The 26,902-nt window shown below is 44.0% G+C and overlaps 1 protein-coding gene across 2 annotated transcripts in view; it reads right to left on the bottom strand.

Annotated features, from left to right (window-relative positions):
* Positions 1-26,902, bottom strand: part of SLC43A1 (solute carrier family 43 member 1) — a 76,220-nt gene that overhangs the window by 6,408 nt on the left and 42,910 nt on the right. For both annotated transcript variants that reach the window (XM_075258348.1, XM_075258349.1), the window contains exons 6-13: positions 20,516-20,608; positions 17,346-17,479; positions 15,873-16,033; positions 14,790-14,939; positions 12,975-13,010; positions 12,211-12,316; positions 3,516-3,624; positions 879-952 (exon numbers count right to left, since the gene is read on the bottom strand). In XM_075258348.1, coding sequence (XP_075114449.1) covers positions 879-952; positions 3,516-3,624; positions 12,211-12,316; positions 12,975-13,010; positions 14,790-14,939; positions 15,873-16,033; positions 17,346-17,479; positions 20,516-20,608 — 863 coding nt within the window. The remainder of the gene's footprint in view (positions 1-878; positions 953-3,515; positions 3,625-12,210; positions 12,317-12,974; positions 13,011-14,789; positions 14,940-15,872; positions 16,034-17,345; positions 17,480-20,515; positions 20,609-26,902) is intronic.

The raw sequence follows: 26,902 nt of genomic DNA, 5'->3' as shown, positions 1-26,902 counted from the left end.
ATCAGCTCGAACCAGTCTGGCCATTCTCCTCTGACCTCTGGCATCAACAACGCATTTCCGCCCACAGAACTGCCGCTCACTGGATGTTTTTTCTTTTTCGGACCATTCTCTGTAAACCCTAGAGATGGTTGTGCGTGAAAATCCCAGTAGATCAGCAGTTTCGGAAATACTCAGACCAGCCCTTCTGGCACCAACAACCATGCCACGTTCAAAGGCACTCAAATCACCTTTCTTTCCCATACTGATGCTCGGTTTGAACTGCAGGAGATTGTCTTGACCATGTCTACATGCCGAAATGCACTGAGTTGCCGCCATGTGATTGGCTGATTAGAAATTAAGTGTTAACGAGCAGTTGGACAGGTGTACCTAATAAAGTGGCCGGTGAGTGTATATATATTACACAAATAAGCAATAACAAAAATAATACCTACATATGTAGTATCTCCAAGATTTTATCAAACTGCACTATACATATACATACTTCATTCAGTTAGCTACAAAGAAGATTAAATAGTATCTATAGGAAGTACAACTAATCCTCTCAAACAACAAGACCTACATCTGCATCGACAAACAAAACAATTTTCGGAATGTCGACATGGGAAACTGTGAAAACTGCTCCTTCTAAACTACTGTAGGTTTGCCTTTGTACACCCCACGCTGTCCCCAAAATCATGAGTTATATCTTTATAGTCTTAATACACGTTTCTAGCGTTCAGCTTTTGACACTAGATGGCAGTCTAGGATTATTTATTGTATGTTCTCTCACTTTAAAAAAATATATAAAGCACCAATATAAAGACTATATTATCTATTACCTGTTGTTTTCCTGATGTCATAAATACATACATAAAAATTACATGAAAACGTATACTTACACTGCGGCATACAATCCTCCACATGCTGAGTGGATGAAACCTCTGACCATGGTATGGAAAATAAATGTAAGGAACTGCCAAGAACAATAGATGGCATTAGTAGGGATTACATTTTTTTTTTTTTTTTTTTTTATGTAGATTGTGAGCCCCATATAGAGCTCACAATGTACATTTTTCCCTATCAGTATGTCTTTTTGGAATATGGGATGGAAATCCATGCAAACATGGGGAGAACATACAAACTCCTTGCAGATGGATTTTTTTGCCCTTGGTGGGATTTGAACACCAGGACTCCAGCACTGCAAGGCTGCAGTGCTAACCACTGAGCCACCGTGTGGCCCCAAGTAGGGATTACATTTTGACCAAATAATGATATTACAAATAATGATACTTATATGACCAATAGTTATATGGTCAACTGCATCAACTGCGTAAACTGGAAACCAACAGTTGCTTCATGAAAGAGAGAAAGTTTCATCTTCATAAAATACCTACATAGGCTGCACTGTCACTTCTTCCACCTACCTTAAGTAATTTATATGTAAATAATGTTATTGAAAAATGTACTTCCCCCTCAAAAAAGAGCACAACATAACTATCCTGCATTCAATGGGGCCCACCACTCAACAACTTCTTCTATGGGAACTTTGCAGTGACCCAGGATGCGTTGGAAGGTCCAGCAAGGTGCTTCTAGGTGTGCTGGGAATCCCATTGCCATGGCCTTTTAGGTGCATAGGGTCTAGAGATTCGGACCCACACCATCCTGCATTAAATGGAGACCCCACAACATGGCAGCCAAGACAACCCCCTGTTCATTCCCAGCATCCCACTGACTGTCAATGAAATAGTTGGCAGCATGCTCCATTGGCCTGGCTAGAGAATGGAAAAAGGCTAGTTGTGCTCTGTGCTTATTAGTTACATCACTGTTTTTATATACACTTTATTGACACATTGTGGCCAAAACTGGCGTACAGACCACAATTACGTATTTTAGACGCTTTTTGTACCTCATCTGAAAGGAGCTGTGAGATCTATAGATGTATCAAATCTGTCTAACATTTAATGCCTGAAAACCCCTTGAATGGCGGTGGTGTCGGACAGGTATGTGTATCTATAATATATAATAATAATAATAATACATAATAAATCTAACTAGGTTAAAACTTCTTTATAGGGGTCATAGCTTAAAGGGATTCAATCATTAAAATGACATTTTTTTCTCCCTAACATGTAGGAATAGCCTTAAGAAAGGCTATTTGTCTCCTACCTTTAGATGTCTTCTCTATGCCGCCGTTTGTTAGAAGTCCTGGTTTTCTTCTGTATGTAAATGAGTTCTCTTGCAGCACTGGGGGCGGTCCTCAGTGCTCCAACAGCACTGGGAGCATCCCTAATGCTACGAGAGAAATCTCCAGCGCTGCCTCTATCTTCGTCTGGAGTCTGGAGCGGCCTCGGGCAGAGCCAACTGCCCATGCCCATGGCAATTTTCCTGTGGCCACTTACACAGTAAACTGGTGTAAGCGGCCATTTTTTTGTGGCTGCTTACACAATAAGGCCCAACGGCAGAGCCGACTGCGCACGCCTAGAACTTTGAAGACAGCGCTGGAAGAAGACGCAAGGAGAGGAGGAAAAAAAAATGTCATTTTAATGATTGAATTTTAATTTAAATTTTTTCCAATATCGTGGTCTGATTTCACTTCTCACAGCCAACTCTAGGAGCTCACTACATTTATTGACCTATATGAACTATATTAACATATATAATGTACATAATAAATACACACTGTTCACATGTATATTAATGTGAGGATTAGGTTTCCGTTCCTTAGTTCCCCAAGTGGACCTGAAGAGCGCAATTCTGAGCACTGGTGTGAACCTAGCAATGGGATTTACTTAAAGGGGCTCTATCAATGGTGAAACGTGATTTGAGCTAGTGATATGCCTGAATAGCCTTTTTGAAAAGACCCCCCCCCCCATTTTTATTACATATCGGTTAAGCCGATATGTAAATGAGCCTCTCTGTAATGTAATAAAAACAGGGGGGGGGGGCTTTTAAAAAACGAGTGGCAGCACCTGAATAGGCATATCACTAGCTCAAATCACGTTTCACCAATGATGGAGCCCCTTTACATCGAGTATGCAGTGCTTTTTTGAAATCTGCATCATGTTAATTCTTTGTGAGGATTTATACTGTTTATATATAATACATTTCAATGAGAAGGTTAAATCCATTGCAAAAATCCATCATGCTGATTTTGATTTTGCGTCAAAAACTTATTTTGGGAAGTAACATCCACTTTTTGGAAGATAGCTCTCTATAGATCAATGCCAGGTTTTCTTGAAGCTTGGTAGCATGATCTGGGATCAAAGCCCTGCCAGAATATCTTCACCAAAATTAAAAGGGACACAGTTTTCTTCACCTCGCTGTAAGGCCCATAAGGCCCCTGGGTGTATATGGACTTACAACATATGTATTCTGGGAAAAGAATATGCAAACATCATATAAGTAGATCCATTAAAGTGTGCTGGCCGTAAATACAACAGCTAGCACACTGATGATGTACCCTGTTCTATAAATAAGCTCTTATCAATAGATTTTAAACATGAGTTAGAAAATTGTTAGCAATTTTGATCACTTACTTGTAATGGCAGATTGCTAATCAGACAGGTAACACCAAATATAATAAGTAAGATATTTGTGAAGATAAAAGCCCTGGTAGCATTGGTGATTTTCTGCACTGTCTTAGTCCTACATAGAGAAAAGAATGTTATTACAAAATTGGGTTATTTAATACTAACTTTTAATCTGACTTCCCAACACATATAATGTAAAAACAGTCCCTGGTTGTGCTGGACATGTCTGCCTTCCTGGACGGTCCCTAGTGAACAAGGACTGTCCACCACATGACCATAGATTAATTTTTATCTACTGACAAACAAACACATAAAACTGTGAAGAATTGACACAGGACATAGCATTTGACTCTGTCTTAAACTGGACAACTCAGAAAGATTATGAATGATAATCTGTTTTCCCTTAGCCCAAACAGCAGCACAACTGGGTATTCCTGCCCCTATGAGCTGTTAGGACAGGTGGAATTTTTAATTACCTAACAGCTTTTGACCTCTATAAGAGGCCGGAAGACCTGCTCCTCCCTTGTGTTAGTAACAAGTATGATATACAGAGCAATCTATGCCAAGAGCTACACACACATACACAAAATCTGTACAATAGCACCTCTTAGGGAGGGAGCCTTGTGCTGCTGTTTGGGCTAAGGGAAAACAGATTATCATTCATAATCTTTCTTTCCCCCTACGCCCAACAGCAGCACTACTGGGGATTTAGCAAGTATTATCTCCCCTAGGACGGGACCTCCTGGCAGGCTGATGCCAAGACGGAGTGCCCAAATGCTGTAGCATCGGACGTACGCCAGTCCAATCTGTAGTGTTTGGCAAAAGTCAGCTGTGAGCTCCAAGAGGCTGCAGCACATATCTGCTCTAGGGAGAGGAACCGTGTCTCTGCCCATGATGTCGCCACTGATCGGGTGGCATGGGCTCGTAGGAAATCTGGAACAGGAAGATTCTGAGCCCGTAGGGAACAGCTGATAGCTTCTCTGATCCATCTAGACAGGGTTACCTTTGATGCTTTAGCGCCTCTATTGTGGCCAAACACATTAACCAGAAGATTCTCTGATCTTCGGAACGGTGCTGTACGATCCAGGTAGATACGTAGTGCTCTTACCAGATCCAGTGTGTGTAGCTTCTCCTCCTGCTCAGTGGCAGGGGAGGGAAAGAACCCCGGTAGGGTGATCACTTGATTGGTGTTCTGAAGTGTGGGTACCTTCGGCAAGAATCCTGGGACGAACCTTAGCTGTACTCTGTCAGGAAAGAAAGCTATGAAAGGTTCGGAGGCTGCTAGAGCCTGCAATTCGCCAACCCTCTTGGCGGAGGTTATTGCCAACAGAAAGGTCACTTTAAATGACAGGTACTTCCAGTCCACTTCAGATAAGGGTTCGAAGGGGGGCGCACGTAGCCCTTGTAGAACCGCGGCCAGGTCCCACCTGGGGACAGGGGGCCGTACCTGGGGGCGGAGCCTGGCAGCCCCCCTAAGGAACTGTTTGACAAGAGGATCTTGTGATAACCGTGTCTCCAGGAGAGCAGATAGAGCTGACACTTGAACCTTGAGGGTGGCAGGTGCTAGTCCTCTCTCCAAGCCGTTCTGTAAGAACTCTAGGACTGCATCTCTGTCTGGATCGCGGTGGCTGCCTGTACACCAATCTCGGAATATCTGGGCGATCCTTTGGTAGCTCTGATTGGTTGCCTCTGCTCTTGAATGGGCTAAGGTACTTAGCACTCCCTGGGACAATCCTCTGTCTGCGCGTATGGCGCGGTTAGCCTCCAGGCAGTGAGGTTGAATTTGTCTAGGCCCAGGCACGGCCGACTGTTCAGTGACACCAGGTTCCTGACTGGTGGAAGCCTCCAGTAGTTCCCCCGACTCATAAGGATAAGGTCGGTGAACCATGCCCTTTTTGGCCAGAACGGCATGATCACTATTGCCGAAGTCTGGTCCTGCCTGAGTTTCGCCAATACCTTCAGTATCATCGGGATGGGAGGGAACACGTATGCCAGTTCGAACCTCCATGGTATTGACAGGGCATCCACAGCCAAAGGGTTGTCTTCCCGGTACAGGGAGCAAAACCTTTCTACTTTGGCATTGTGTTGGGTGGCCATCAGATCCACCTCGGGGAGACCCCACCTCCTGGTCAGGTAGTGGAAGATGTCCTGGTTCAGGGACCATTCGCCTGCGGTCGGTCGGCCTCTGCTGAGTTGATCCGCTAGGATGTTCAGGCGGCCCTGGATATGTACCGCGGCCAGCTGGGAGAGGTTTTGTTCTGCCCAGGAGAAGATCAGGTTGGTGACTTGCATGAGCGAGGGGGACCTGGTTCCTCCCTGCTTGTTGATATAGTGGACTGCCGTCAGATTGTCTGATCTTACTTTGACCGCTTTCCCTCGTAGAAGTGGTGCAAATGACAGAAGGGCTCGATGAACTGCAGTAAGCTCGCGCCAGTTGGATGAGTGCATCCTCTCCCGCTGATTCCATGTACCTTGAACCGGGGTCTCCCCCAGATAAGCTCCCCAGCCTGTGAGGGAGGCATCTGTAGTCAACAGGGTCCAGGCGGGCTGGACCGAGGACTTCCCATCTCGCAGATGGGTCCACCAGGGCAAGGTTTGCCGGGTGCTGATGGTTAACTGGATTGGCTTCTGTAAACCTGAAGGACTGTGATTCCAGACTCTCAAGATCTCGTTCTGTAGAGGGCGCATATGCCATAGGGCCCAAGGAACTGCATCTAGGGCAGCGGACATCAATCCGAGGACCTTCATCGCCGTCCTGATGGTGACCTTCCGTGTGGAAGACAAATGATGTGCCGCCCGAGCAATTTTCCTTTTGCGAGGAGAGGGTAGAGAGACCGTCATGTTGAGAGAGTCTAGAATAAGTCCCAGGAACTGAACTCGTGTTGATGGCACCATCACTGACTTCTGCCAGTTTACCAGCCACCCCAGCTTGTCTAGTAGAGCTACGACGGTCTGCACCTGCGTGGTAAGAACCTCCTTTGAATGAGCCTTCAGAAGCCAGTCGTCCAGGTACGAGACTATGAATATGCCTTGAAGGCGCAGGGCGGCAGCGACCGGAGCTATGACCTTTGTGAAGGTGTGGGGGGCGGAGGATATGCCGAACGGGAGGGCTGCGAACTGGAAGTGCGCCTCTTTCCCCTGTATGTCTACGGCAATCCTTGGGAACTTTCGGTGTGCCAGAAAGATGGGTACGTGGAGGTAGGCGTCCTTCAGGTCCAGAGTGACGAAGTGATCTCCAGGGTGCATGAAAGGTAGTACTGACCTTATGGTTTCCATGCGAAACCGCAGCCTGCGGATGAAGTGATTCAGATACCTGAGATCGATGATCATACGCCACTCGCCTGATGGCTTGGGGACCAAGAAGACTGGAGAGTAGACGCCTGTGCCCTGTTCTGCGCGAGGAACCATCTCTAGCGCGGCCTTGTCCACGTACTCCTGAATCAATCTCTCCAGATGAAGTTGTTTGGGGCCCTGAAGAGGGCGGGTTCTTACCATCTTCTCTGGCGGCTGGGAAACAAAATTAATTTTATAACCTTCCTGGATCATCTGGATGACCCAGGGGTCCCGAATATTCTGCCGCCAGGCCTCCACATAGTGGGAAAGACGACCGCCCACCCCAGGGGAGGGGGGGGGGAGTAGGAAGGGGGGGGTGTACTGAGAGGGAATTAGAAGGGGGCATTCTTACGGCCACGAGATGAGCCCCGACCTCTTCCTTTCCCGGATCGCCGCTGGCCTCTGGTGCCTCTTCGAGTGCCTCTTCCTCGAAAGGAGGTACTCCGACCTTCAAGGGGCTGTGGCAGGTTCTTGCTCTTAGAGTCGGCCCAGCCTTCCATGATGTGGTCGAGCTCCCTTCCGAACAGCCGTCCGGGCTCAAAGGGGAGACCACAGAGGCTATTTTTGGAAGTAAGGTCAGCCTTCCAGGGCTTCAGCCATAGGGGTCGGTGAGCCACAGTAGCCAGTGCCATGGATCTAGCCGCCAGACGGGTCTGAAAATGGGTAGCTTCTGTCAGGTGATCCACCAACAGCGTGATGTCGGACACTGCCGCGAGGAGATCATCACGATCCACGCCGGAATCGATGTCCTTGGCCAGGGATGACAGTTCTGCGCGTAAGCCAGTTGCTACCTCATTCGCGACCATGCCCAAAGAGGCCTGGGCAGAGGCGGACAAATATACACGCCTCAAAGATCCTTTGACTCGGCGATCCATGGGGTCCCTGAGGCCCGAGCCGTCCTCTGATGGAAGGATGGAGCGCCTTGATAACTTGGCGACGTCCACCTTTGGCGGGGGACCCCACGCCTTTAGTTGATTCTCAGTGCCTTGAAGCGTGTGGATGGCGCAAAGGATCTCTCAGGGTGCCTCCATTCGCCCTCCATCAGGCGGAGCATCTCCGAAGAGGGCCTGAAGGTACGAGACCTACGGCTAGAGCCTTCCCCGCCTTCCCGGTCTCTGATTCTTAGGGTCTTGAATACTCTGGACATTTTGTCCAGGGGAAAAATCTCCTTCTCCTCCTCCGTACTAGAAGACGACTCCACATCCCTGAGGCGCAGCTTTTCCAGAGGCGGCAGGGACAATTCGCAATCCAGCCGTGGCCTCTTGGCCAGGGAGACGGCTTCCATTCTTTTCATGGAGTCCTGGGCATACCCCTTCACCCAGGACACCATCTCTCGCATGGGAGTTGTTTCAACAGAGGGGGCCCTGCACCCCTGACAGAAGCGATATTGGGAGTCATCAGGCAGCGGCACTCTACAAGAAGCGCACGCCAGATGCTTCCTTTTGGAAGTAGCCTTCCTTCTAGGCGGAACAGTGGAGGAAGAAGAAGACATTCTGAGGAGGAAGAAAAAGGATACACTAACTACTTACTGCACTCAGAGATGCAACTCTCCAACCTCCCTCCCCCCCCCGGCCATGTCCACCAAACCTTAGTCAATGAAGACAGTTCTCCAGCACAGAAATTGACCAGGGAGCTTCACCAACTGATGTGCTTGCAACCGGAGCGACAAGCACTAACTGAAGCTCTAAGGGGACTTAAATAGGCCAGGGGGCGGGGTTTTGCCCGGAGCCCCACCCAAGGGGTAGGGGCTACAACGGAGCCAGAATCTCATGAAAAAAAGGGGAGGGGAGAAGACAGGGGGAGGGGGATCTGCCCAGGTATGGTCCCCAGGACCGGGGGACCCCCCTCCCGAACTACCGTGCAATGCTCGTGTCTAGGGGTTGTTCTCTTCCCGTCCGCCGCGAGACCCGCGCACTGCACATGTGCGGCGGACCCTGTTAGACGGCGGACCGGAGGAACCTGAGAAAGGTTCCTAGGTCTAGCGTTACTAGGGGAAAGCCCCGACCCGGCGCGCCAGCCGGGCAGGAGCGTGCACGAGCCGGCAGGGTCCCCGCCGGGAGAAGGGGACCTCTGCTGAAAAAAGAGGATGTCCAGAAAAAGATCTTCTGCTGTCAGGTACCGGTGGGGGAGAGTAGTGGACCCCTACAGGAGGTCAGAACATCTGCTCCCCCCCTGACCACCTGTCCTGTCCCACAGGACAGAAAAAAACACAAGGGAGGAGCAGGTCTTCCGGCCTCTTATAGAGGTCAAAAGCTGTTAGGTAATTAAAAATTCCACCTGTCCTAACAGCTCATAGGGGCAGGAATACCCAGTTGTGCTGCTGTTGGGCGTAGGGGGAACTTTAAATCCTCAAGGGACAAACTTGCATCGGAATTTCTCAAAATCAACTGTAAAGTCATGTTTTTCACGGCTAGCATACTGACCCATTCATTTTTATGACCCCATATACACAACCATATATTTCCATGGTCCAGTATATGGGGCTATGAGCAAAACTTAGGACAGGTACTGTTCCTGTCTGTTTTGCGGACTGTGCTCACTGGACCAATGAATGATGCTGTGGAAACATGGACCGTCCACAGGCGGCACACAGATGTCAATATGTTCAATCACGGTATGGCGATCCACTCAAAGTCGTGTGCATGTCACCAAATTGTGTGTTGGCTGCAACTTTCATTGTTTGCATTTCAAAAGTGAAAACTTAATCCATAAATTATTCCTCGCTCTTCCACGCTTTGATCTTCTTTTCTCCGGAATGAAGAAGGGGTACTTAGAACTACAACAAAAATGGTGCCGGAGCGTGTGCAGTAGCTACTGTGCACGCGCGGGATTTGAACACAACCCACTGGAAGAAAAGAAGAAGAAGGCGTGGAAGAGTGAGGACAGGAGGGCGTCGCTGGAAGAAGAAAGAAGAGGAAGGCGTGACAGCAAGATGACCTCTGACAGTGCACGACCGCCCACCTTGAATGGTAAGTATCATTTGAATAATTGTTTTTAGGGTATTATTTTAAAATGGGGGGGGGGATTACGATTAGTGGTGCCTGAACAGCCTTTTTAAGGGCTATTCAGGCCTATGTGGGGTTCATACAGCATAGTTTTGCTGATAGAGCCCCTTTAAAGAATTTCTCTATTAATCTTAGTGGTCTTAGTGTCTTGCTTAGCTGGCAATGGATATGACTAGAGATGAGCGAGTAGTATTCGATCGAGTAGGTGTTTGATCGAATACTATGGTATTTGAAATACTCGGACTCAATTGAACACTACTAGCTGTTCGAAGTTTAAGGTTCGATGCAGAACCAGCGTTGATTGGCAGAATGCTATACATTCTGCCAATCAACGCTGGTTCTTCCCTTACCTTTAGAAGTCTTCTCCGTGCAGCGTCCCTGCGGTGTCTTCCGGCTGGAATTCACTCTGCCTATGCATCCGGCCTAGACAGAGCGGACTGCGCACGCGCGGGCATGCCTTCGCATGCGCAGTCGGCTCTGCTCAGGCGTCGGGCCGGGCAGAGCCGACCGCACATGCACAGTCGGCTCTGCCTAGGCCCCGATGCCTAGGCAGAGTGAATTCCAGCCAGAAGACGCCGCAGGGGCGCTGCGCCGGGAGAAGACTTCAAGGGGAATCCAGCCCGACCATCACTCGTGGACTTGGTAAGTATAAATTTTATCGAGCATTTCCCCCCATAGACTATAATGGGGTTCGAAATCCGTTTGAACAGCCGAACAGTGTTCACTCATCTCTAGATATGACCATGAATGCAGGTAATTTTTATGGTCTGTTACTAATCATAAACCTAGTCATGATGTCCTTATTGTGGACATGAAGGACTATACATCAGGAAGGGACAATACTTGTATGAGAAGATCATCTGTCTACAAAAAAGAAATCACGGCAGGGTTTCAGACATGTCTCAGACAGTAGAAATTTCCTGCATCCATAGTCGTGATCAAGACAAGAGACTGTCACCTCAAAGATGATGAGAACATTTCTATTTCCCCTTCCTTTAAATTTTCGCTTTTTATTCCTTGCCTTCCGTTCATAGAGTCATATTAAGGCTTAATGTTTGTGAGATAAATTGTACTTTGTAATGGTACCATTTACTATTCTGCATGATGTACTGGGAAGCTGGAAAAAAAAATAGAATGGGGTGGAATTGGAGAAAAACTGCAAAACTGCAAGGTGTACTTTTCATTTATACCATTTTTGTGAAATGTCTGATGCTTTCATTGCATTTTATTCAATTTTTTATAGAGGGTTAAACAGTGAAAAAATAGCTGCAGCGAGACCCTGTTAGAGCCGACTGCGCATGCGTCACCCATGTCGACGAAAGACGAGGACACAGAAGGGGAGGAGGCAGATCAGGAAGAAGGCGTCGCTGGATTGCCCAGTTCCGGCAGCAGTGGGGACGCCCCCATCGGTGTTTGAGCGCTGGGGCCCGCCTTCATTGCTGCTGGACACTCATTAACATACTGGGAAAAAACCACTATTTCGGATGACCGGTGTGGCGGAGACCACATCAAAAGGCTATTCCGACGTGTTATCTAGAATTTTTTTTTTTTTAGGGTAGAATCCCTTTAAGATACTTTCCAAGAAGCATAAACTTTGTATAGGCTGGGTATTGTACAGTGGATGGAGTTCTGTTATTACACTCCACTATGTGACCCTGCGTTTGCTATGGCTGTATACTGGATACACAGGTGTGACAGCACACCATTTCATCAATTCAGTTTCTGGTGCTGTTACATTTTGACATCTTGGTGCCACCCCCCAAAGACCAGCATGCTGAATTCATGTAGCCCCTGTTTTCATGGATCCCTCATAAACTGAGTCTAGGGTCAGGGGATAATCAGGGAATCGAAATACTAGTTTGGCAATAAACCCCACATCATGTCAGTAGGCTTATTAACTGAGTCATGCATGATGTTAAGGGGGCTGCCCCTAGAGGGCAGCATACAGAGGCACTGTTCTCCTAATTACATCCTGGAGAAAAGATTTGCATATTTTTGTACCCAAAACTGAGTCTATTGAGGGATCCATGAAATAGGGCAAAAATAAGACAAATCCTATTTGTTGAGTGTCTGTTAACATGGTTCATGAAGATTTTGGTCATGTGAATAGCCCTATTCACGTTGATTTTAATGCAGCCGTATGATGGGCATTAGAAAAAAATAACATCCGTCACACGGCCATGAAACAGCCTTCAGGATGCTGAATACGCTCTGTGCATACATAATCGGAAAACCTATATTGTCTTATTTGCCAGGTACTGTTTGATGCCGACCAATCAGAACAAATTTTGGAACATTCTCAACATGTGTTTAACACATTAGCACTGTTATTTAAATGTTCTATCGCTTTCAATGTTACTTACTCTTCATCACCCTCTTTCATCTTCCAGTCCATCACAAATCCAATGAAGGGACAAGTGAAAAGACACAGCAGCTGCAGAACCCCGAACACAGATGAGTATAACCCAACTACAGGAAGAGGAAAAGCTAGTGTTACACATTGTTCGAGGGGGTCCACAACTACAGACAAAAGGAACTATTTCATTCATTTGTATGGACAACATGTAATACTACACTCTGCCTGTAGCAGGCATTGCAGGTAAAATGATCTGACCATAAAATTGAATCAAAGTTAAATGTAAACCCATCTGTATCCTGCGTGTGTGACATCACTGAGATCTGGATACATGCATTCCTGCAAATACTAAATACAGTACATCACTCTCCACTGAAAAGAAACGATTTCTGGCACCCACTAAACAACACAAAAATGAGGATTAAGAGGATTAAATATTTTGTGTCTGGATGACATACCTTCATTTTGGTTTTCGGAAATGAATGGTAATGATATATTTTACAATCTTACAATATAGGTCTATATCCAAAGACTCCAGAAATGTTGGGTCATTGGTTTGCCATTCAACTGTAAATTTATGGATATTCAGTAAAACTAGGATTTCATTGGGGAATTGATACAGGTTATTGTGATTATAATTGTACAGTAAACTCACAGTAAATACTATTGATTTCTATGAATATTTGAACACTAGACATACAGTGCATTACATTATATAATACAAACATGAATAAAGATATTCATTCATATATGATATAAATTATACATTACCTGTGTATTCTGCTTCTAATTTCAGATTTGCCGGTACTAAAATGAAAAAGAAATATGTATTTATAATGTGTCTTGAATATTAATGTTTTTTGGGGGGTTTATTTCAAATTCAATTTCAAATTTGCTGTTTAAATGGACTTTACTCATGATAGAGATTTCAGCCAGCACTTAAGCCATTTGCACACAATAGTGTGTTAACCGGCGGCCAAGAATGAATGGCACCGGCAGCGAGCATGCAACACATGGATGTCATCCATGTGCCGCCCAAGCACCGGCCATGCTTCTGTGGCCCCTTTCGTTCAATGAATAGGAGCCATGGAAGCAGGGCCACAAAATTGGACAGGAATAGGACCTGTTCCATATTTTGCAACCTGGACTGTCGGTCTGTAATTCATGGTCATGTGTAAGGGCCCGTAGAAATGAATGAGTTAGTGTGTATTCGGGGAAAGAAATGATTAATACACTGACCATTCATATGGTCATGTGCTGCTGGCTTTACTCAGCACTCAAAAGCACACTGCCAATGTCAGAGTGGGATGTCTATGGTCCTCCAATGGAATTTATTCTACGGGCCTACCTTAGTGCTACAAGCTATAAAAAAAAAAAATCATGGCACTTTCCTGGCGCCATTCCAGGGTAACATCATTTGCGCTAGTTTACTTCTCCCATGCGATACGATGGGTACTGCTGCAGTGTGTAAACCTATAGTTACACATTGTACGACAAGCGAGCAGCATGGCTCTTGGAATTAACATTACTTTTAGCATTACTGTCACAAAAAAGCTGATCTGCAGGGGCCCCAGATTTCAGATCCCACCAAACTGGCCATCAATATTAGAAAGGTGGATAAACCTTTTAAGACTGAGGCCCCACACTGCAGAAATGCAGCCTTTGGAGGGATCAGTTAAGGGACCACTGTATGGGGCAGGCTCGGACTGGCCCAACAAGGGTACTGGTGAATCTCCTGCCCCATTATGGGGCCCTACTACTCATAGACTCCTCTAGTAGTCCTAACACTTGGGTCATCACAGTTAGAGATGTGCAGTGATGACTGAAAAAAGACAGTGAAAAAAATAGGAGTATCTCTTGCAGATCATAGTAATACTTCAATGAATGTAAAAATTCTATTAATTATGCCAAAAATAACAGCTGCCTTAACAACTTCCCTGAACAAGTAAAGTTCATAAACAACTCGCACTGTAAATGGACTCATGAAATGATTTTACTGGGTCTTTTTTTTAACCAAAATCGGAAGTGAATTAAACAGTAGGGAAATGTCTAAGTTCTTCTTGTATATTTTACGTTACTTCTCAAGCCACTTTTGTCTCGAAAAACTTTAGTAAAATCTACAACAAACGACGCTGCAATGTGGGTCCTAGGCCTAAGGCCTCTTGCAGATGACCATTGATGAGATCAGTGTGCTATCTGTGTTTATCCTGGATATTACACTGACCCGTGCATTTCTATGGGCACTGACCCATTCATTTCTTTTCTGTTTGTAACTCACCCATATGTAAGATAAAATATCCTAATTTTCTATAAGGTGAAACAAAATGCAACTTACGTTACAACAAATTCTATGTTATTCATAAATATATGGACACTTTCCATTGATTAGGAAACTATCTAAACTTGGATTTTTTATAATAGACTTTCAAATGTGTTTTCCATAAATCAAATCAATGGCTCCATCTCCCAAGCTACTCTGAAAACACAAAAGCTACAGTTTTCTTTGCACAAGTCCTTATATTGTGTATGCTAATCCTTATACTAGAGAAATAAACGGGTGTCTATATGCATGACATTGATACTAACCGTTTTCTTGTGGCCCAAGTATCAAATATTCTATCATTTTGTTCATTGACGCCATGAAGAAAATTATACGAAGCTGAGTCATTGTCATAGTAATAAGGGAGTACAGAAAGATGGGAGAACGTGCACTCTGGAGGAATGTGGTGGAAGATCCTGTGGATACAACAAATGAATATTCTGTACATACATAATGTACAAGACAAACACACAAACATTTAAAGGGATTCTACCATTAAAAACCTTTTTTTTTCTAGGTAACACGTCGGAATAGCCTTTAGAAAGGCTATTCGTCTCTTACCTTTGGAAGTGCTCTCCGCCGCGCCATTCGTTCGAAATACCGGTTTGTATCGGTATGCTAATTAGTTCTCTTGCAGGAGATGCGATGGGGGCGTCCCCATTGCTGCTCGAAATCCGACTTCAGCGCCGCCTCTATGTTCTTCTGTATCCTCCCCTTCCTTCTTTGGCTTGATGTCGGATGCCTGCGCAGTATGTTCAGCGTTCGAGGAACGTACTGCGCATGCGCGAAATTGAGGTGTCGGCACTATGGCCGTGGGCATGCGCAGTACGTTCGGCAAAGTTCGCTGAACAGAGCGTACTGCGCAGGCGTCCGACATCAAGCCGAAGAAGGAAGGGGAGGATACAGGAGAACATAGAGGCGGCGCCGCAGTCAGTTTTCGAGCAGCAATGGGGACGCCCCCATCACATCTCCTGTGCTGGGGGACGCCCCCATCGCTGCGAGAGAACTAATTAGCATACCGGTACAAACCGGTATTTCAAACGAATGGCGCGGCGGAGAGCATTTCCAAAGGTAGGAGACGAATAGCCTTTCTAAGGGCTATTCCGACGTGTTACCTAGAAAAAATAGTTTTTTAATGGTAGAATCCCTTTAATATAATAATAAGGGCTTCAGTAGTGCTTTGACCAAAGTCAGTATAAAGAACAAAACATAACATTTATCTTTGTAGTTTAAGTGCTAGTCCATCTAGATATTGGCATCTGCACTGTATACATGGTTTTTTGTTGTTATTCTCAGAAAACATTTATAGAAAAAGGACAGAAATAATATTTTATCTTATATGTTCTTACCACTGCTTTTAGTAGGTTTTGACAAGTCTTCCTTGGATAAATGCTCATCCTCAGGATCACCTTTTCGACTTAACCGTTGGCCAACAGTGGTGACATGGGTGTAAAACTGGTCTCCCGTTACTTTATGGTCTAGTGCCAGAGTACGCAGTGTGACTTTTTTCCTGTCAGATCATCAGAGTGTGTATGAGAAGCAAATACAAGAGAGCATGTAAGAGATGTGTCATGTGGGTCAGTGTTACTTCAAAAGCTTTTGTTTCGCTGCAGCACTATTCCATCACATGTCGTCTTCCAAAGGTTTTGAAACTGAACTACATTTCAGAATTGAGCATTATTATCTTTTGTAAAACATTTTTTCCCCAAGATGGCACCAAGTGAGTGGCAGCCTGATACAGAGGCTGGCTCCAAGCTGAGAGAGACCTTATCTTTCCTTTTTCACTCTTTTTGTCTGTATCTTCAAGAATCCCGCCACTCAAGTACCCTTGCACTATGAATAGCTAACTATTTGTATTGGAAAAACCTGAGGACTATTTTTCTTTGTGTCTATCGTTTATGCTTGGAAGATTCCTGCAGTTGGCTGAATGGAGTGTACATGTGGTGGCTTTGTTATAGCCTTGTTACTATCCTCCCCCATAAGCACAAGTGGTGGCTTTGTTATAGCATTGTTACTATACCCCCATGAGCTAAGGAAAGCATGGACAATGGGAGGAAGACAAAGCATGGAGGAGAAACTTGTATGAAATTGCTTACTCCTTCTTTCAAGGAAATGTTTTGGCATCTATTGTTTATGCTTGGAAGATGCCTGTGGTCAGCTGACTGAAATGTCTTTTTCCTGGGGACACGTGGAGACTTTGTTACAGCATTTTTTACCATCCCCCCTTCCCAATGAGTTAAGGAAGCATGGCAACAGAGCAGACAGTATGGAGGAATAATCAGCACCCTGTCTCCTTGGATGGCTTCAGACTTCTTCGGGCGGATACAACACATGACAGCAGAAAGATGAAAGGAGTAGGGCTTGCGATGAAAGATGATGCACTTTTTGGGGGGCATTTTTGTGCTGATGCAAGATCATGAGATCCTACTACCTACCAAAGGAACTACCACATATTATCGTGATAGCGGCATATGTCCCCCCACCACTGCAAAAAGCTGATTCTCCCTGTTGTGTCTACATGCTGTGCCCCCTCCTCGTGTTCTCCAACAGCGGTCAAGCTGTATTATCAACATCACTTCACACAGAGAACTAAATGATCCTGATGTTTTTTCCTTATTTTTAGTCGCTATGACTCCTAGTATCTCTCTATCTGCTATGAGCTTGTATGTGTTTCTCTCTTGCTATATACTACTGTACTATGCATGATGCTGTATCACACTGAATTTGCCCATGTTAGGACTGTTAAAAGATTATCTTATCTGTCTTACAATTGACCCTCTAGCTGTCAAAGAAGATCAATGATCAGTCACTACACAACTCACGTATAGGCAGACTCTTCTGGAGATGGGATGGATTCCTTAGGCCAGTTGATGAGACAATTGAGAAAAATCAGGCAAGCCAAACTAGACCAGCCCAACATTATCCCCACGAAAGACACTCCTGCTTCATATATAAGCTGTAGAAATTTGGAATAAAAAGGATAGCAATTGATTGAGATGAATACTATCATTGTATTATATTATAGAACTTAAAGAACCATCGCCTATCCCCATAATTTAACTAGAAATGGTTGATCTGGCTCATAATAAACCAGATTTCACTGGAAATTCACAATGAATTTGGTTCTTGAAGATACCAAAACTTTTGCGTTGTTTCAGACGAACTATGCCACAGTTCCGTTCTGTGCTCTGTCTGTGTAACGCTAGGTTCACACTAGCGTTCGGGTCTTCGTTCTCAGCTTTCCGTCTTCTGTCGGCAGAAGACGGAAAGCTGTCAGAGCGGGTACAGCCATGAGCGGTGGTGAGCGTTTTATACTCTCCGCCACAAAACCGTTTTTTTAAAACCGGACACAGAGTGCTGCATGTCTGACTCTGTGTCCGATTTTAAAAAAACGGTTTCGCGGCGGAGAGCGTAAAATGTTCACCGCCACTCACGGCCGGACATCTTTCAATCCCATTCAAATGAATGGGTTTGAAAGAGTCCTGCAGGTTTCCGTCTCCTGCCTCTGTTTTGTGTAGGAAACGGAAACCTGCAGAACAGAGACCAGGTGCAGATGTGAACGAGCCCTAAAAGTGACAAATTCTGTGAAACTAACGCTTTTTTTTTAAGACGGTCTACCACAGTGTGCTACAGTCCTGTCTGGATTGTAATTGTTAGGTCTAAACCACATTCATTACGAACTATTCGATATGGCAATGGTGCGTTTACTCATTTTTTATGGTGTTGCCAGTTTTAAACCTCATTCATTACTAACTTTGTCACATTGCAGTGATGCATTGAATCATTTCATGTGGACGGTATTGACAGTTCAAAACTGAATTCATTACCAAATTTTTCATATGGCAATGGTCCATTTAATCATAGCTTGCGGTATTGACAGCAATAAAACTACATTCAGTACCAAACTTCTTAAACAGGAGTAGTGGAAATTGTTGGATGTGGTAATAGGGGGTGAGCAAGGGGTGGGTATTAGTAGCTGTGCTGCTAGGGGCACTCTCGGGGGTAAAAGGGTGCTTGTGGGGCAATTATAACAAGTTGAGCCAACATTTGGCCACCTCATTAAAAAAATCCTGTCAAGGCCAGATCTAAAGCTAGCTCAGGTAGCAGTGGTACTGGCAATGGCAGAAACATTTTCAGTGTGGCAGTTTTGTGCGGTCATTTCTGGGGTGGAATTTTTGTTGCGTACATTACCAACTGACAAATCAATGGTACTTTGCAAGGTCTGCAAGCAGAACATAAGCCATGGTTGTGCATGCACAAATGTAGCAACTACATCTATCCATACTCACATGGAAAGGCATCATTTGACAAAATAGATTTGGCAGGGCAAACAAGAGCGCAAGATCCTATTCCTCCTCCCAGTGGTCTTTCTGGTAGCCAGCACTCATCCACAATTAGAACATGGCCATGATCATCATCAGTTCATTAATATGTCCATAAATTTGTTGGTACGCCACTTTATACACATATTTAAAGGAGGTTTTGCTCACGGACCAGAAAAGTGTCTGCACATTTCAGTCATTCCAGTGGCTAAGAATGCCCTGCTGGACCCACAGTGACAAAACAGTCTGCCCTTGCACCACCTCATCTGCAGTGCTCCTTCTTTCTGAAATTCCATGTTTCACATGCTGGACCGCCTGTGTGAGCAGCAAAAGGCAGTGAAAAATGGGGGAATTATTTATTACTTCCCAAAATAAAGCAAAATTGGCATGTTATTATGCTCTCTACTCCAGCTGGCCCCAACTTTTAGGAAGATAACTGCCAGTGCCAGTCTGCCCATGAGGCCCCGGTCCACTTCCAGCTCTTCTCACTTAGTCAGCACTCCATCGCCTCTGCTAGTGTCACAACTACAAGTAGTAGAAGTAAAATCAGCATCAGCAGCAACCAATACAGTATCTAGTACATGATGAACCAAATGCATCAATTTCCCATCTTTCATGGGAGTACTGTCTTTGCAAGCCTCATGCGTAATGGCAGAGAGGTTATTCAATGCTGCAGGTGGCATTGTCAAAACTGTCCTAATGGATCCCTGAGGATTTTCACACAAGTCTGGCAGCACTAACCTCCTGTTGATACCAATGAATAGATCTGCTATTGTTAACAATGAAGGGGGGTTGGCTAGTTATCACGGGCCCCATGATGCAGCTACTTGTATCTGCCTGTGTATCATGTTCAATTTATTGTACTGCTGATACGGCTTGCTACCCCTACTTAGATATCATCAACTGCAGCCTGACTGTAATATTGTATTCAATATTATACTGGAACTAAAGTCATCACTGGTACCATCACTGCCACCATTCAGCCAAACATCTCCTGTGGGTGGCGTGGTCATGTTGTGTTTTATACTGTACTGCCATTGTTGCTGCCACTGCTAATAGCACTATGACCACTCAGTCTGAACAAGCTGCTTACATGATAGCGGTGCAATGTGCATCGTTGCAGAGGTTTAGAGTGATACACATCAGCAACCAAGGTGGATGGGGATGGGGCTTCTGGGTAGGCCAATGATAGGTCATCATTGTCATTAATCTCTTTAATCTGTTTTTTTTTTATATTCTAAGGACAAGTACTTTTTTTCTATTTTGGCATAGCTGTATTGGACTGCACGATGAATTGTATTTTTTTAAAAGCTTAATTTTTAGGTATAAGGCGAGATCCTTCACAAGGTACATAAAACATTTAGATTTTTTTATACATGGGGTAGTAGAAAAAAAACAACAACACTACTTTTCATGTCTTAAGGCAATAAGATGCATTATGATGATGGAACCGCTTAACCTGACATTTGGTTATTGGAATTTGGATTTCGAGAAGACTAGTTTTGACATATGGATAGATTGATAGTTGGGTTACTGTGACTCAGAATGGAAATGTGCCAAAATAAAGTAACCAATATTAATCATCTTAACTCACTTCCTGTTCTCATAAAATTTTGTTTAAAATCCATGAGAACCCTATTAAGCATTAGGGTTTTATTTTATTATCTTACCTTCAAGGCAGGAAAAGTGATGGCAGATGATGCATATGATCCAATCATTAAAGACATCATGGTAGAACGTAGATTTCCAAACATATTAGGTAACTGAAACAAGATAAATGCCAGGCATTAATTGTTTTATTTTTGCTACAAGTCTTTATTTGATGTACTTCAGCAGTCCTTTGGGAAGTTTTTGTTCCTTAGTTAACATGAATGACTGTTGTAATACCAATATTTGCTGAGGGTGGGTGTCAACAGTAACGTTACTGGCTCACTTTATGGTATAATGAAATTTACCGGCTTCAGGCATCACCACTATTTCACATTATATTAGTCAGTCTGTATTAGTTCATATAACCTTGGAGTTTTATGCTAAGGTGCCACATAAAAGTTTCCAAACAGAATACAATTCTGAAACAAAATGAAATCACCCAAGGACTTAATCAGATGGTCAAGCAATGCTTGCTTGATTTTCTTACAGCGTTTTCCATTTTGGCCTTTCCCCTTCCATATGCTATAAGTCTATGGGTCTATGGAGAAAACACAGCGTTTTTCTGGTGAAGTTAACATGACAGCATTTTTGAGCCAAAGTCAATGAGCTGATTCAAAAAGGGATAGGAAAAATAAAGGAAAAGCTTATACTTCTCCCTTCTGTTAAATCCACTCCTTTGGATCTAAAACTAGAGAAAAATCTGCAACAAAAATAATACAATTGATTTTATAAAAAATATTCAAATCCCACTTGTAATAGACTTATTTGTTCAAATACAACACTTTTACCTTGGCATTAGGTGTATATTTTTTTTCACAAGTATATCAAGTAATGTTCCACTTGCTCTCTATATACATTTTGGAGGGTTTTTTTATGTTTTTTTTTTTTTTTTTTTTTTTTTACAAAAGATTAGATTTCTATAAAGTCATGCAACTGTTTGTAGGATTAGTATAGTATTTCTTACATGTAGGCAGGAGCATTGCTTATGCTTCATAGGCCACTGACGTCACATTCATTTGAACCTCACAGTGGCTCAGTCCCATTCAAGTGGATATGACTCAATTGCAGTATCAATCACAGCCCCTATATTACTGCACAGTGGCAGAAACCTATTACTACTGGCTACTCTGAAGTGAATAGAGAATCACTTAACAGAGGTTGAGGAGCAAGTCACTAAACATGTGGGTCCATCCAGTGTAAGACAGGCCCACCAAAATATCAGATGATTCTCTGGTGGGCCCAGATCCAACACAATAGTACTCCAGCAAAGGGCACCCAAATTTGAAGCTTACAATGGTCTATTTGCTAGTGGTTGTTGAAGGGTAGGCGTCAGAATCATTTTATCACGTGGGCCAAGGACGCTCAGTTCAATACTGGGCTCATCAGAATTTGGACCATTAAATGAACATACACATTGCTATATAGTTTGAACACCAGGTGGTGCCAAATTATTTAAATAAATGTCCTGACTTTTCACTGGATCATTACAAACATTCCTTTAGGCTACGCCACCACATTGTGGAAATACAGCTTTTTGCAGATTTTGTTACAATTTTTGAGCCAGAGCCAGGAGTGGATTGAGCAGAAGTAGAAGTATAAGAGCATCCTAGATATTTCTCATACCTTCTGTAGCCAATATTGGCTTTGGCTCCAAAAAAAAGCAGCAGAATCTGCAACAAAGAAAGCTGTATTTCCTCCACGGGACGTAAACGCTGCGATAAACTCCACACAGTATTATGTCCCCTATACACAGTGACATAGTGTCCCCTGCCCATGGTATAATGTCCCACAGTGGCCCCTGCACACAGTAATGACCTATAGTGGCCCCTCCACATAATATTATGTCATATAATGACTAGAGATGAGCGAGTACTGTTTGGATCAGCCGATCCAAACAGCACGCTCGCATAGAAATGAATGGACGTAGCCGGCGCGCGGGGGGTTAAGCGGCTGGCCACCGTCAAAGCGGAATTACCAGGTGCATCCATTCATTTCTATGGAGCGTGCTGTTCGGATCGGCTGATCCGAACAGTACTCGCTCATCTCTAATAATGACCCCTCCACACAGTACAATGTCTCTGGGCCTCCGATTTTAATACTTCAAGGTATGAAGAGACCCCAGAGTATAATAATAGACGTATTCGGTCCAAATAGAACCACCAGGTGAACCTCACAAGATAAATCTCGTGGGTTTTGCTCAACAAATACTCTTGTAGCATGCCTCACAGTCTTATTTACTTACTTACAATCAAATGTCGCATACTGTGTACATCAACAATATCACAGATAATCTAACCTGACATTTCGGTCTAATAGACCTTTTTCAATGGGTATGTGTAGTGGAGAATAAGAAAGCCTGCTATTGCCTGATAGGTCCGTGTCAGCGTCATTATTTCTCAGGACATGCTTCGTGTGAAACAAACAGGATGATATGAACATGAAACACACATCAAGAATGTGAGTAATGTTACTAATTCCTAGAAACAGATCTACTAACTGTTTTAAGAGAAATCCATAAATTTTTTTCATGTATGATTTTAGTTCGACTCTGCAGAACCCTTAGAATTTTGAGCCTTATGATTTTAATACGCCCAAGTAAAGACACTCTTAATGCCAGTTAATGCAGTGCCCTAAGGAGCTTTGCTATATACATAGCATGGGAGAGATAAAGAGCAGCGAAAGGGAAACACCTGCCACCAGAGCTGGAAAAACCAGTTGTGAAACACCCTCAATTGCCATAGTCCCATAGAGCCGTGAGCAAAGAAGAATTTTAATAGAAAGTATAAAATTCCTTATTTGCCTATAAAAGTCTGTAAACTACAAATTTACTTTTTAAGCATGCACTTATATGAAATATATATATTAGCAGTCCAATCATATATTACTACAAAAATGGCTACGTTTGCATGTAGGAATGTAACTTATGAATGAATCTAATGTAAAGGCACAAAAATACAACAAAAATGCTGTGTGTGAACTGGCCTAAGGCTGGATTCACACACAAAGGCCGAATGCCTGTTGTTACTTCTTGACTTGGTGTAAAATGCTGTAAAATGTGGCACATTTTGGAGCAACTTGGCACAGAGTCACACATTTTGGCGTCTGATATAAATGTTTTGCCTCGCTAAAAGAAGGGCGTGGCTTTGTTGGAACGTGGATTAGATGCGATAGAGAGTGCCAAAAATTTTTGAATTAGAATTCAGAGTTTTCACTATTCTATTTTACCTATTGGGAAAATGCTTGTGAATCCGTGGCTAAAATTAACATACATAAGCTAGGGTCACATCTGTGTCGCGTGACCCAAACGACAGAAAGCCTGACTACTGAAACAGCTAATACACTCTAAGGGAGCCTTCACACGGAGTTAAGCTGCGCTCATTCTGATCGTAAAAACACGTTCAGAATGAGCGCGTAAAAAGCAGCTCCCATTGACTTGAATGGGAGCCGGCATACGTGCGTTCCCCATTGAAATCAATGGGAGGCTTTTTTCCCTATTGCTTTCAATGTATTATGCGCGTATCACATTAAAAGCAATAGGTAAAAAAGCCTCCCATTGAGTTCAATGGGTAGCGCACGTAAGACCGTACCCATTGAACTCAATGGGATTCTGTTTTACTCCGCTCACTCTGAACGTGTTTCTGTGTCAGAATGAGCGGAGTGTTAACTCCGTGTGAAAGCAGCCTAAGGGGTCCACCAGGTGTCCCCAATTTTCATGTTGAAAGGGTTAGAGAGAAGACTCCTATGTGCAGGACTTTTCTATCTGCTAATTTCTGGTGGTTTCTGTGGCAGAGTCTCCAAGGAAGACTCTGACACATATGTGAACTTAGCCAGACCAGTGTTTTGGTTAATGACCCCCAGCAAAGGGAATGAAATTTTAGGCACAGAAAAGTTGAGGAAAATTTGCAGCATGTCAATTTTAGCTGAGGAATTGCTAGGGTTTTCTCTATAGATTTAATAGGGGAGGAAAAATGCAGAAATGGCAATAAATATGAAAGACGATATTATGAAAGACAGAAGATATGAAAGATTCTAGAGAATGCCATGCCCATGTTGAGGTAAATCTGTGCTACAGACCAGTGGACCAGCTTGGTTTCGGAAATCTCAGCATGTCAATTATACCTACGGAAATGCCAGCAGTTTCCCCATAGGAGTGTGCATTCACACGGAGGAAAATGGTGAGGAATTTGGTGTGGAATTTCAGCGCTGATAAAAAAGCCTCCCATTGACTTCAATGGGTTCCTTTTTCTGCTAGCAGAATGGGAGGCTTTTTTTTCACCATTTTTCACCATTTTCCTCTGTGTGAATGGATCCTAATTGAAACAGAAAGCTCGCAGAGGAAACCTTTGCAAACTTTCTTTCTAAAGAGCTGTGGGAAGAACCACGATGCATTGCAGCTGCTGTTTTTCCCGCAGTGCTTTTTTTGCTGCAGGACACCACGTGGGACTTTAGCCTGAAACACACTTTTTTTCCCTCAGCAGTTGCACAGCAGCAGGAAATGCAAGCATCATGACAACAGCACATCCCATGTGACCTATGTGACCCTTGTGACGTCCCATGTGACCTATGATTTGGTCTGTGTTTACCCAGGGATTCATGATCTCACCCAGGAAGCTAAAAGAGGACACAGAGGGAGTGTTGGAAGCCATGAAGATACCCAGAAAAGGGAAGGTGAGTATAAGGCAAAGGCCCCATGAAACAAGCTGCTATCAAAAAGCATTGCAGAAATGCATTGTGGTTCTTCCCACAACGCTTTTCACAGAAAGTCTGCAGAGTTTTCTTCTGCAGACTTTCTGCCTCACTTATACCTATTCTATTATACCTGACATTTTACATATAATTGACATGCTGCGTTTCCGCTGCGGATATTTTTCTGCAATGTGCGGATGGAATTAGCCAGAATCCGTCCACATTGCAGGTACTGTAAAATGCTGCAGTTTTTGCCTAAGAGTTTATGCCACTGTCAAATTTTTTAACATCTCTCCGGGGCCTTCATCTATTATACTCAGGTTTGTGAAACAGCTTGCTCATTCCTAGTTTTTAGCAAGTTATGTTGGCAGTGACAGTCACCAATTGAAACATCGCTTTTGACTCATATACACACAGCATTATCACAAGAAGTTTTAATGAATCATATCACATCCCAGCCTTATTCAATATTTAATTGGACTACGTTCATATAGAGTAGATTGCGGATTTGTCACTGCAAAAGAATTTCCCTAAGTGAATTGATCTCTTTCATGCTGAATATTGAACCCGCTAGCTAAAGGAACTGCAAACTAATTTCCACTGTGACAAACAATTGACAGTAAAACTGGGTTCCTGACTTTAAGTATTTCACAAATGTATTGTGTGCAGCAGGAAAGAGTTAAGCGAGTGCAGGGCAGGTAACTTGGAGCCAATCATAAGCTGTTATTGCTCCACACCCCTCTAGCAAGCATCAAGGACATGAAGAGTCACTGACAGGAAATAATTGTGTATGTGAAAACAAACCTGTCACAGGGTCTCTATGCATGTGACGAGGGGACTTGTGGCTTCTCAGGGTGACATTACTACTGTTTTATAAGCAAAATACCTCTGCCTACAGCATGTGACTGTCACACTTGGGCCATACTTGTGCCCTACTCTGACATGCAGCTGCACAGCTATATTCCTTAGAATTTTAACAAGACGTTCAAAACAATAATAGTGAAGTACCATGGAAAACGATGAATCAAGTAAAAATTGGGTCCAGATATTAAATAAAAGCCAATTACAAGCAAAGTCATAGCAAGTAACCATGAGACTCTATAGCAAAACTTGTAATGGGGTCCCAATGAACCATGAACATCTTAATGGGATTCTATCATTAGAATCCCTTTTTTCAGGCCTACCACGTTGAAATAGCCTTAAAAAAGGCTATTCTTCCCCTACCTTTAGAATTCTTCTCCGTGCCGCCGTTTCCGTGATATTCCTGGTTTTCTCTGTATGCAAGTGTGGTCCCCCTGCGCTGAAGCAGCACAGGAGGCGTCCCCTGTGCTGCCTGGAGACTCTCCAGTGCACCCTTCCTCTTCTACCACGTTGGAATAGCCTTAAGAAAGGCTATTCTTCCCCTACCTTTAGAATTCTTCTCCGCGCCGCCGTTCCGGTGATATTCCTGGTTTTCTCCGTATGCCAATGAGTCTCCAAACAGCATAGGAGATGGTATGCCTGCGCTCAAACAGCACAGGGGGCGTCCCCTGTGCTGCCTGAAGATTCTCCAGTGACACCCTTCTTCTTCTACAGCCTGGCCTCTTCCATCAGGCAGAGCCGACTGCGCATGTCTTGTCAGCAATATTTCTGTGGCCGCTACACGAGCGAATGTAGTCTCGCCGGAATAGGACGACAGGAGGACGCGGCGGAGAGATCGGTAGGGGTTGCAATTTATCTAA

This window comes from Leptodactylus fuscus, chromosome 10, assembly GCF_031893055.1.
Source record: "Leptodactylus fuscus isolate aLepFus1 chromosome 10, aLepFus1.hap2, whole genome shotgun sequence".
Taxonomy (NCBI): domain Eukaryota; kingdom Metazoa; phylum Chordata; class Amphibia; order Anura; family Leptodactylidae; genus Leptodactylus; species Leptodactylus fuscus.
Note: the sequence above shows the minus strand (reverse complement) of the source record. Positions and strands in the feature narration are given on the sequence as shown.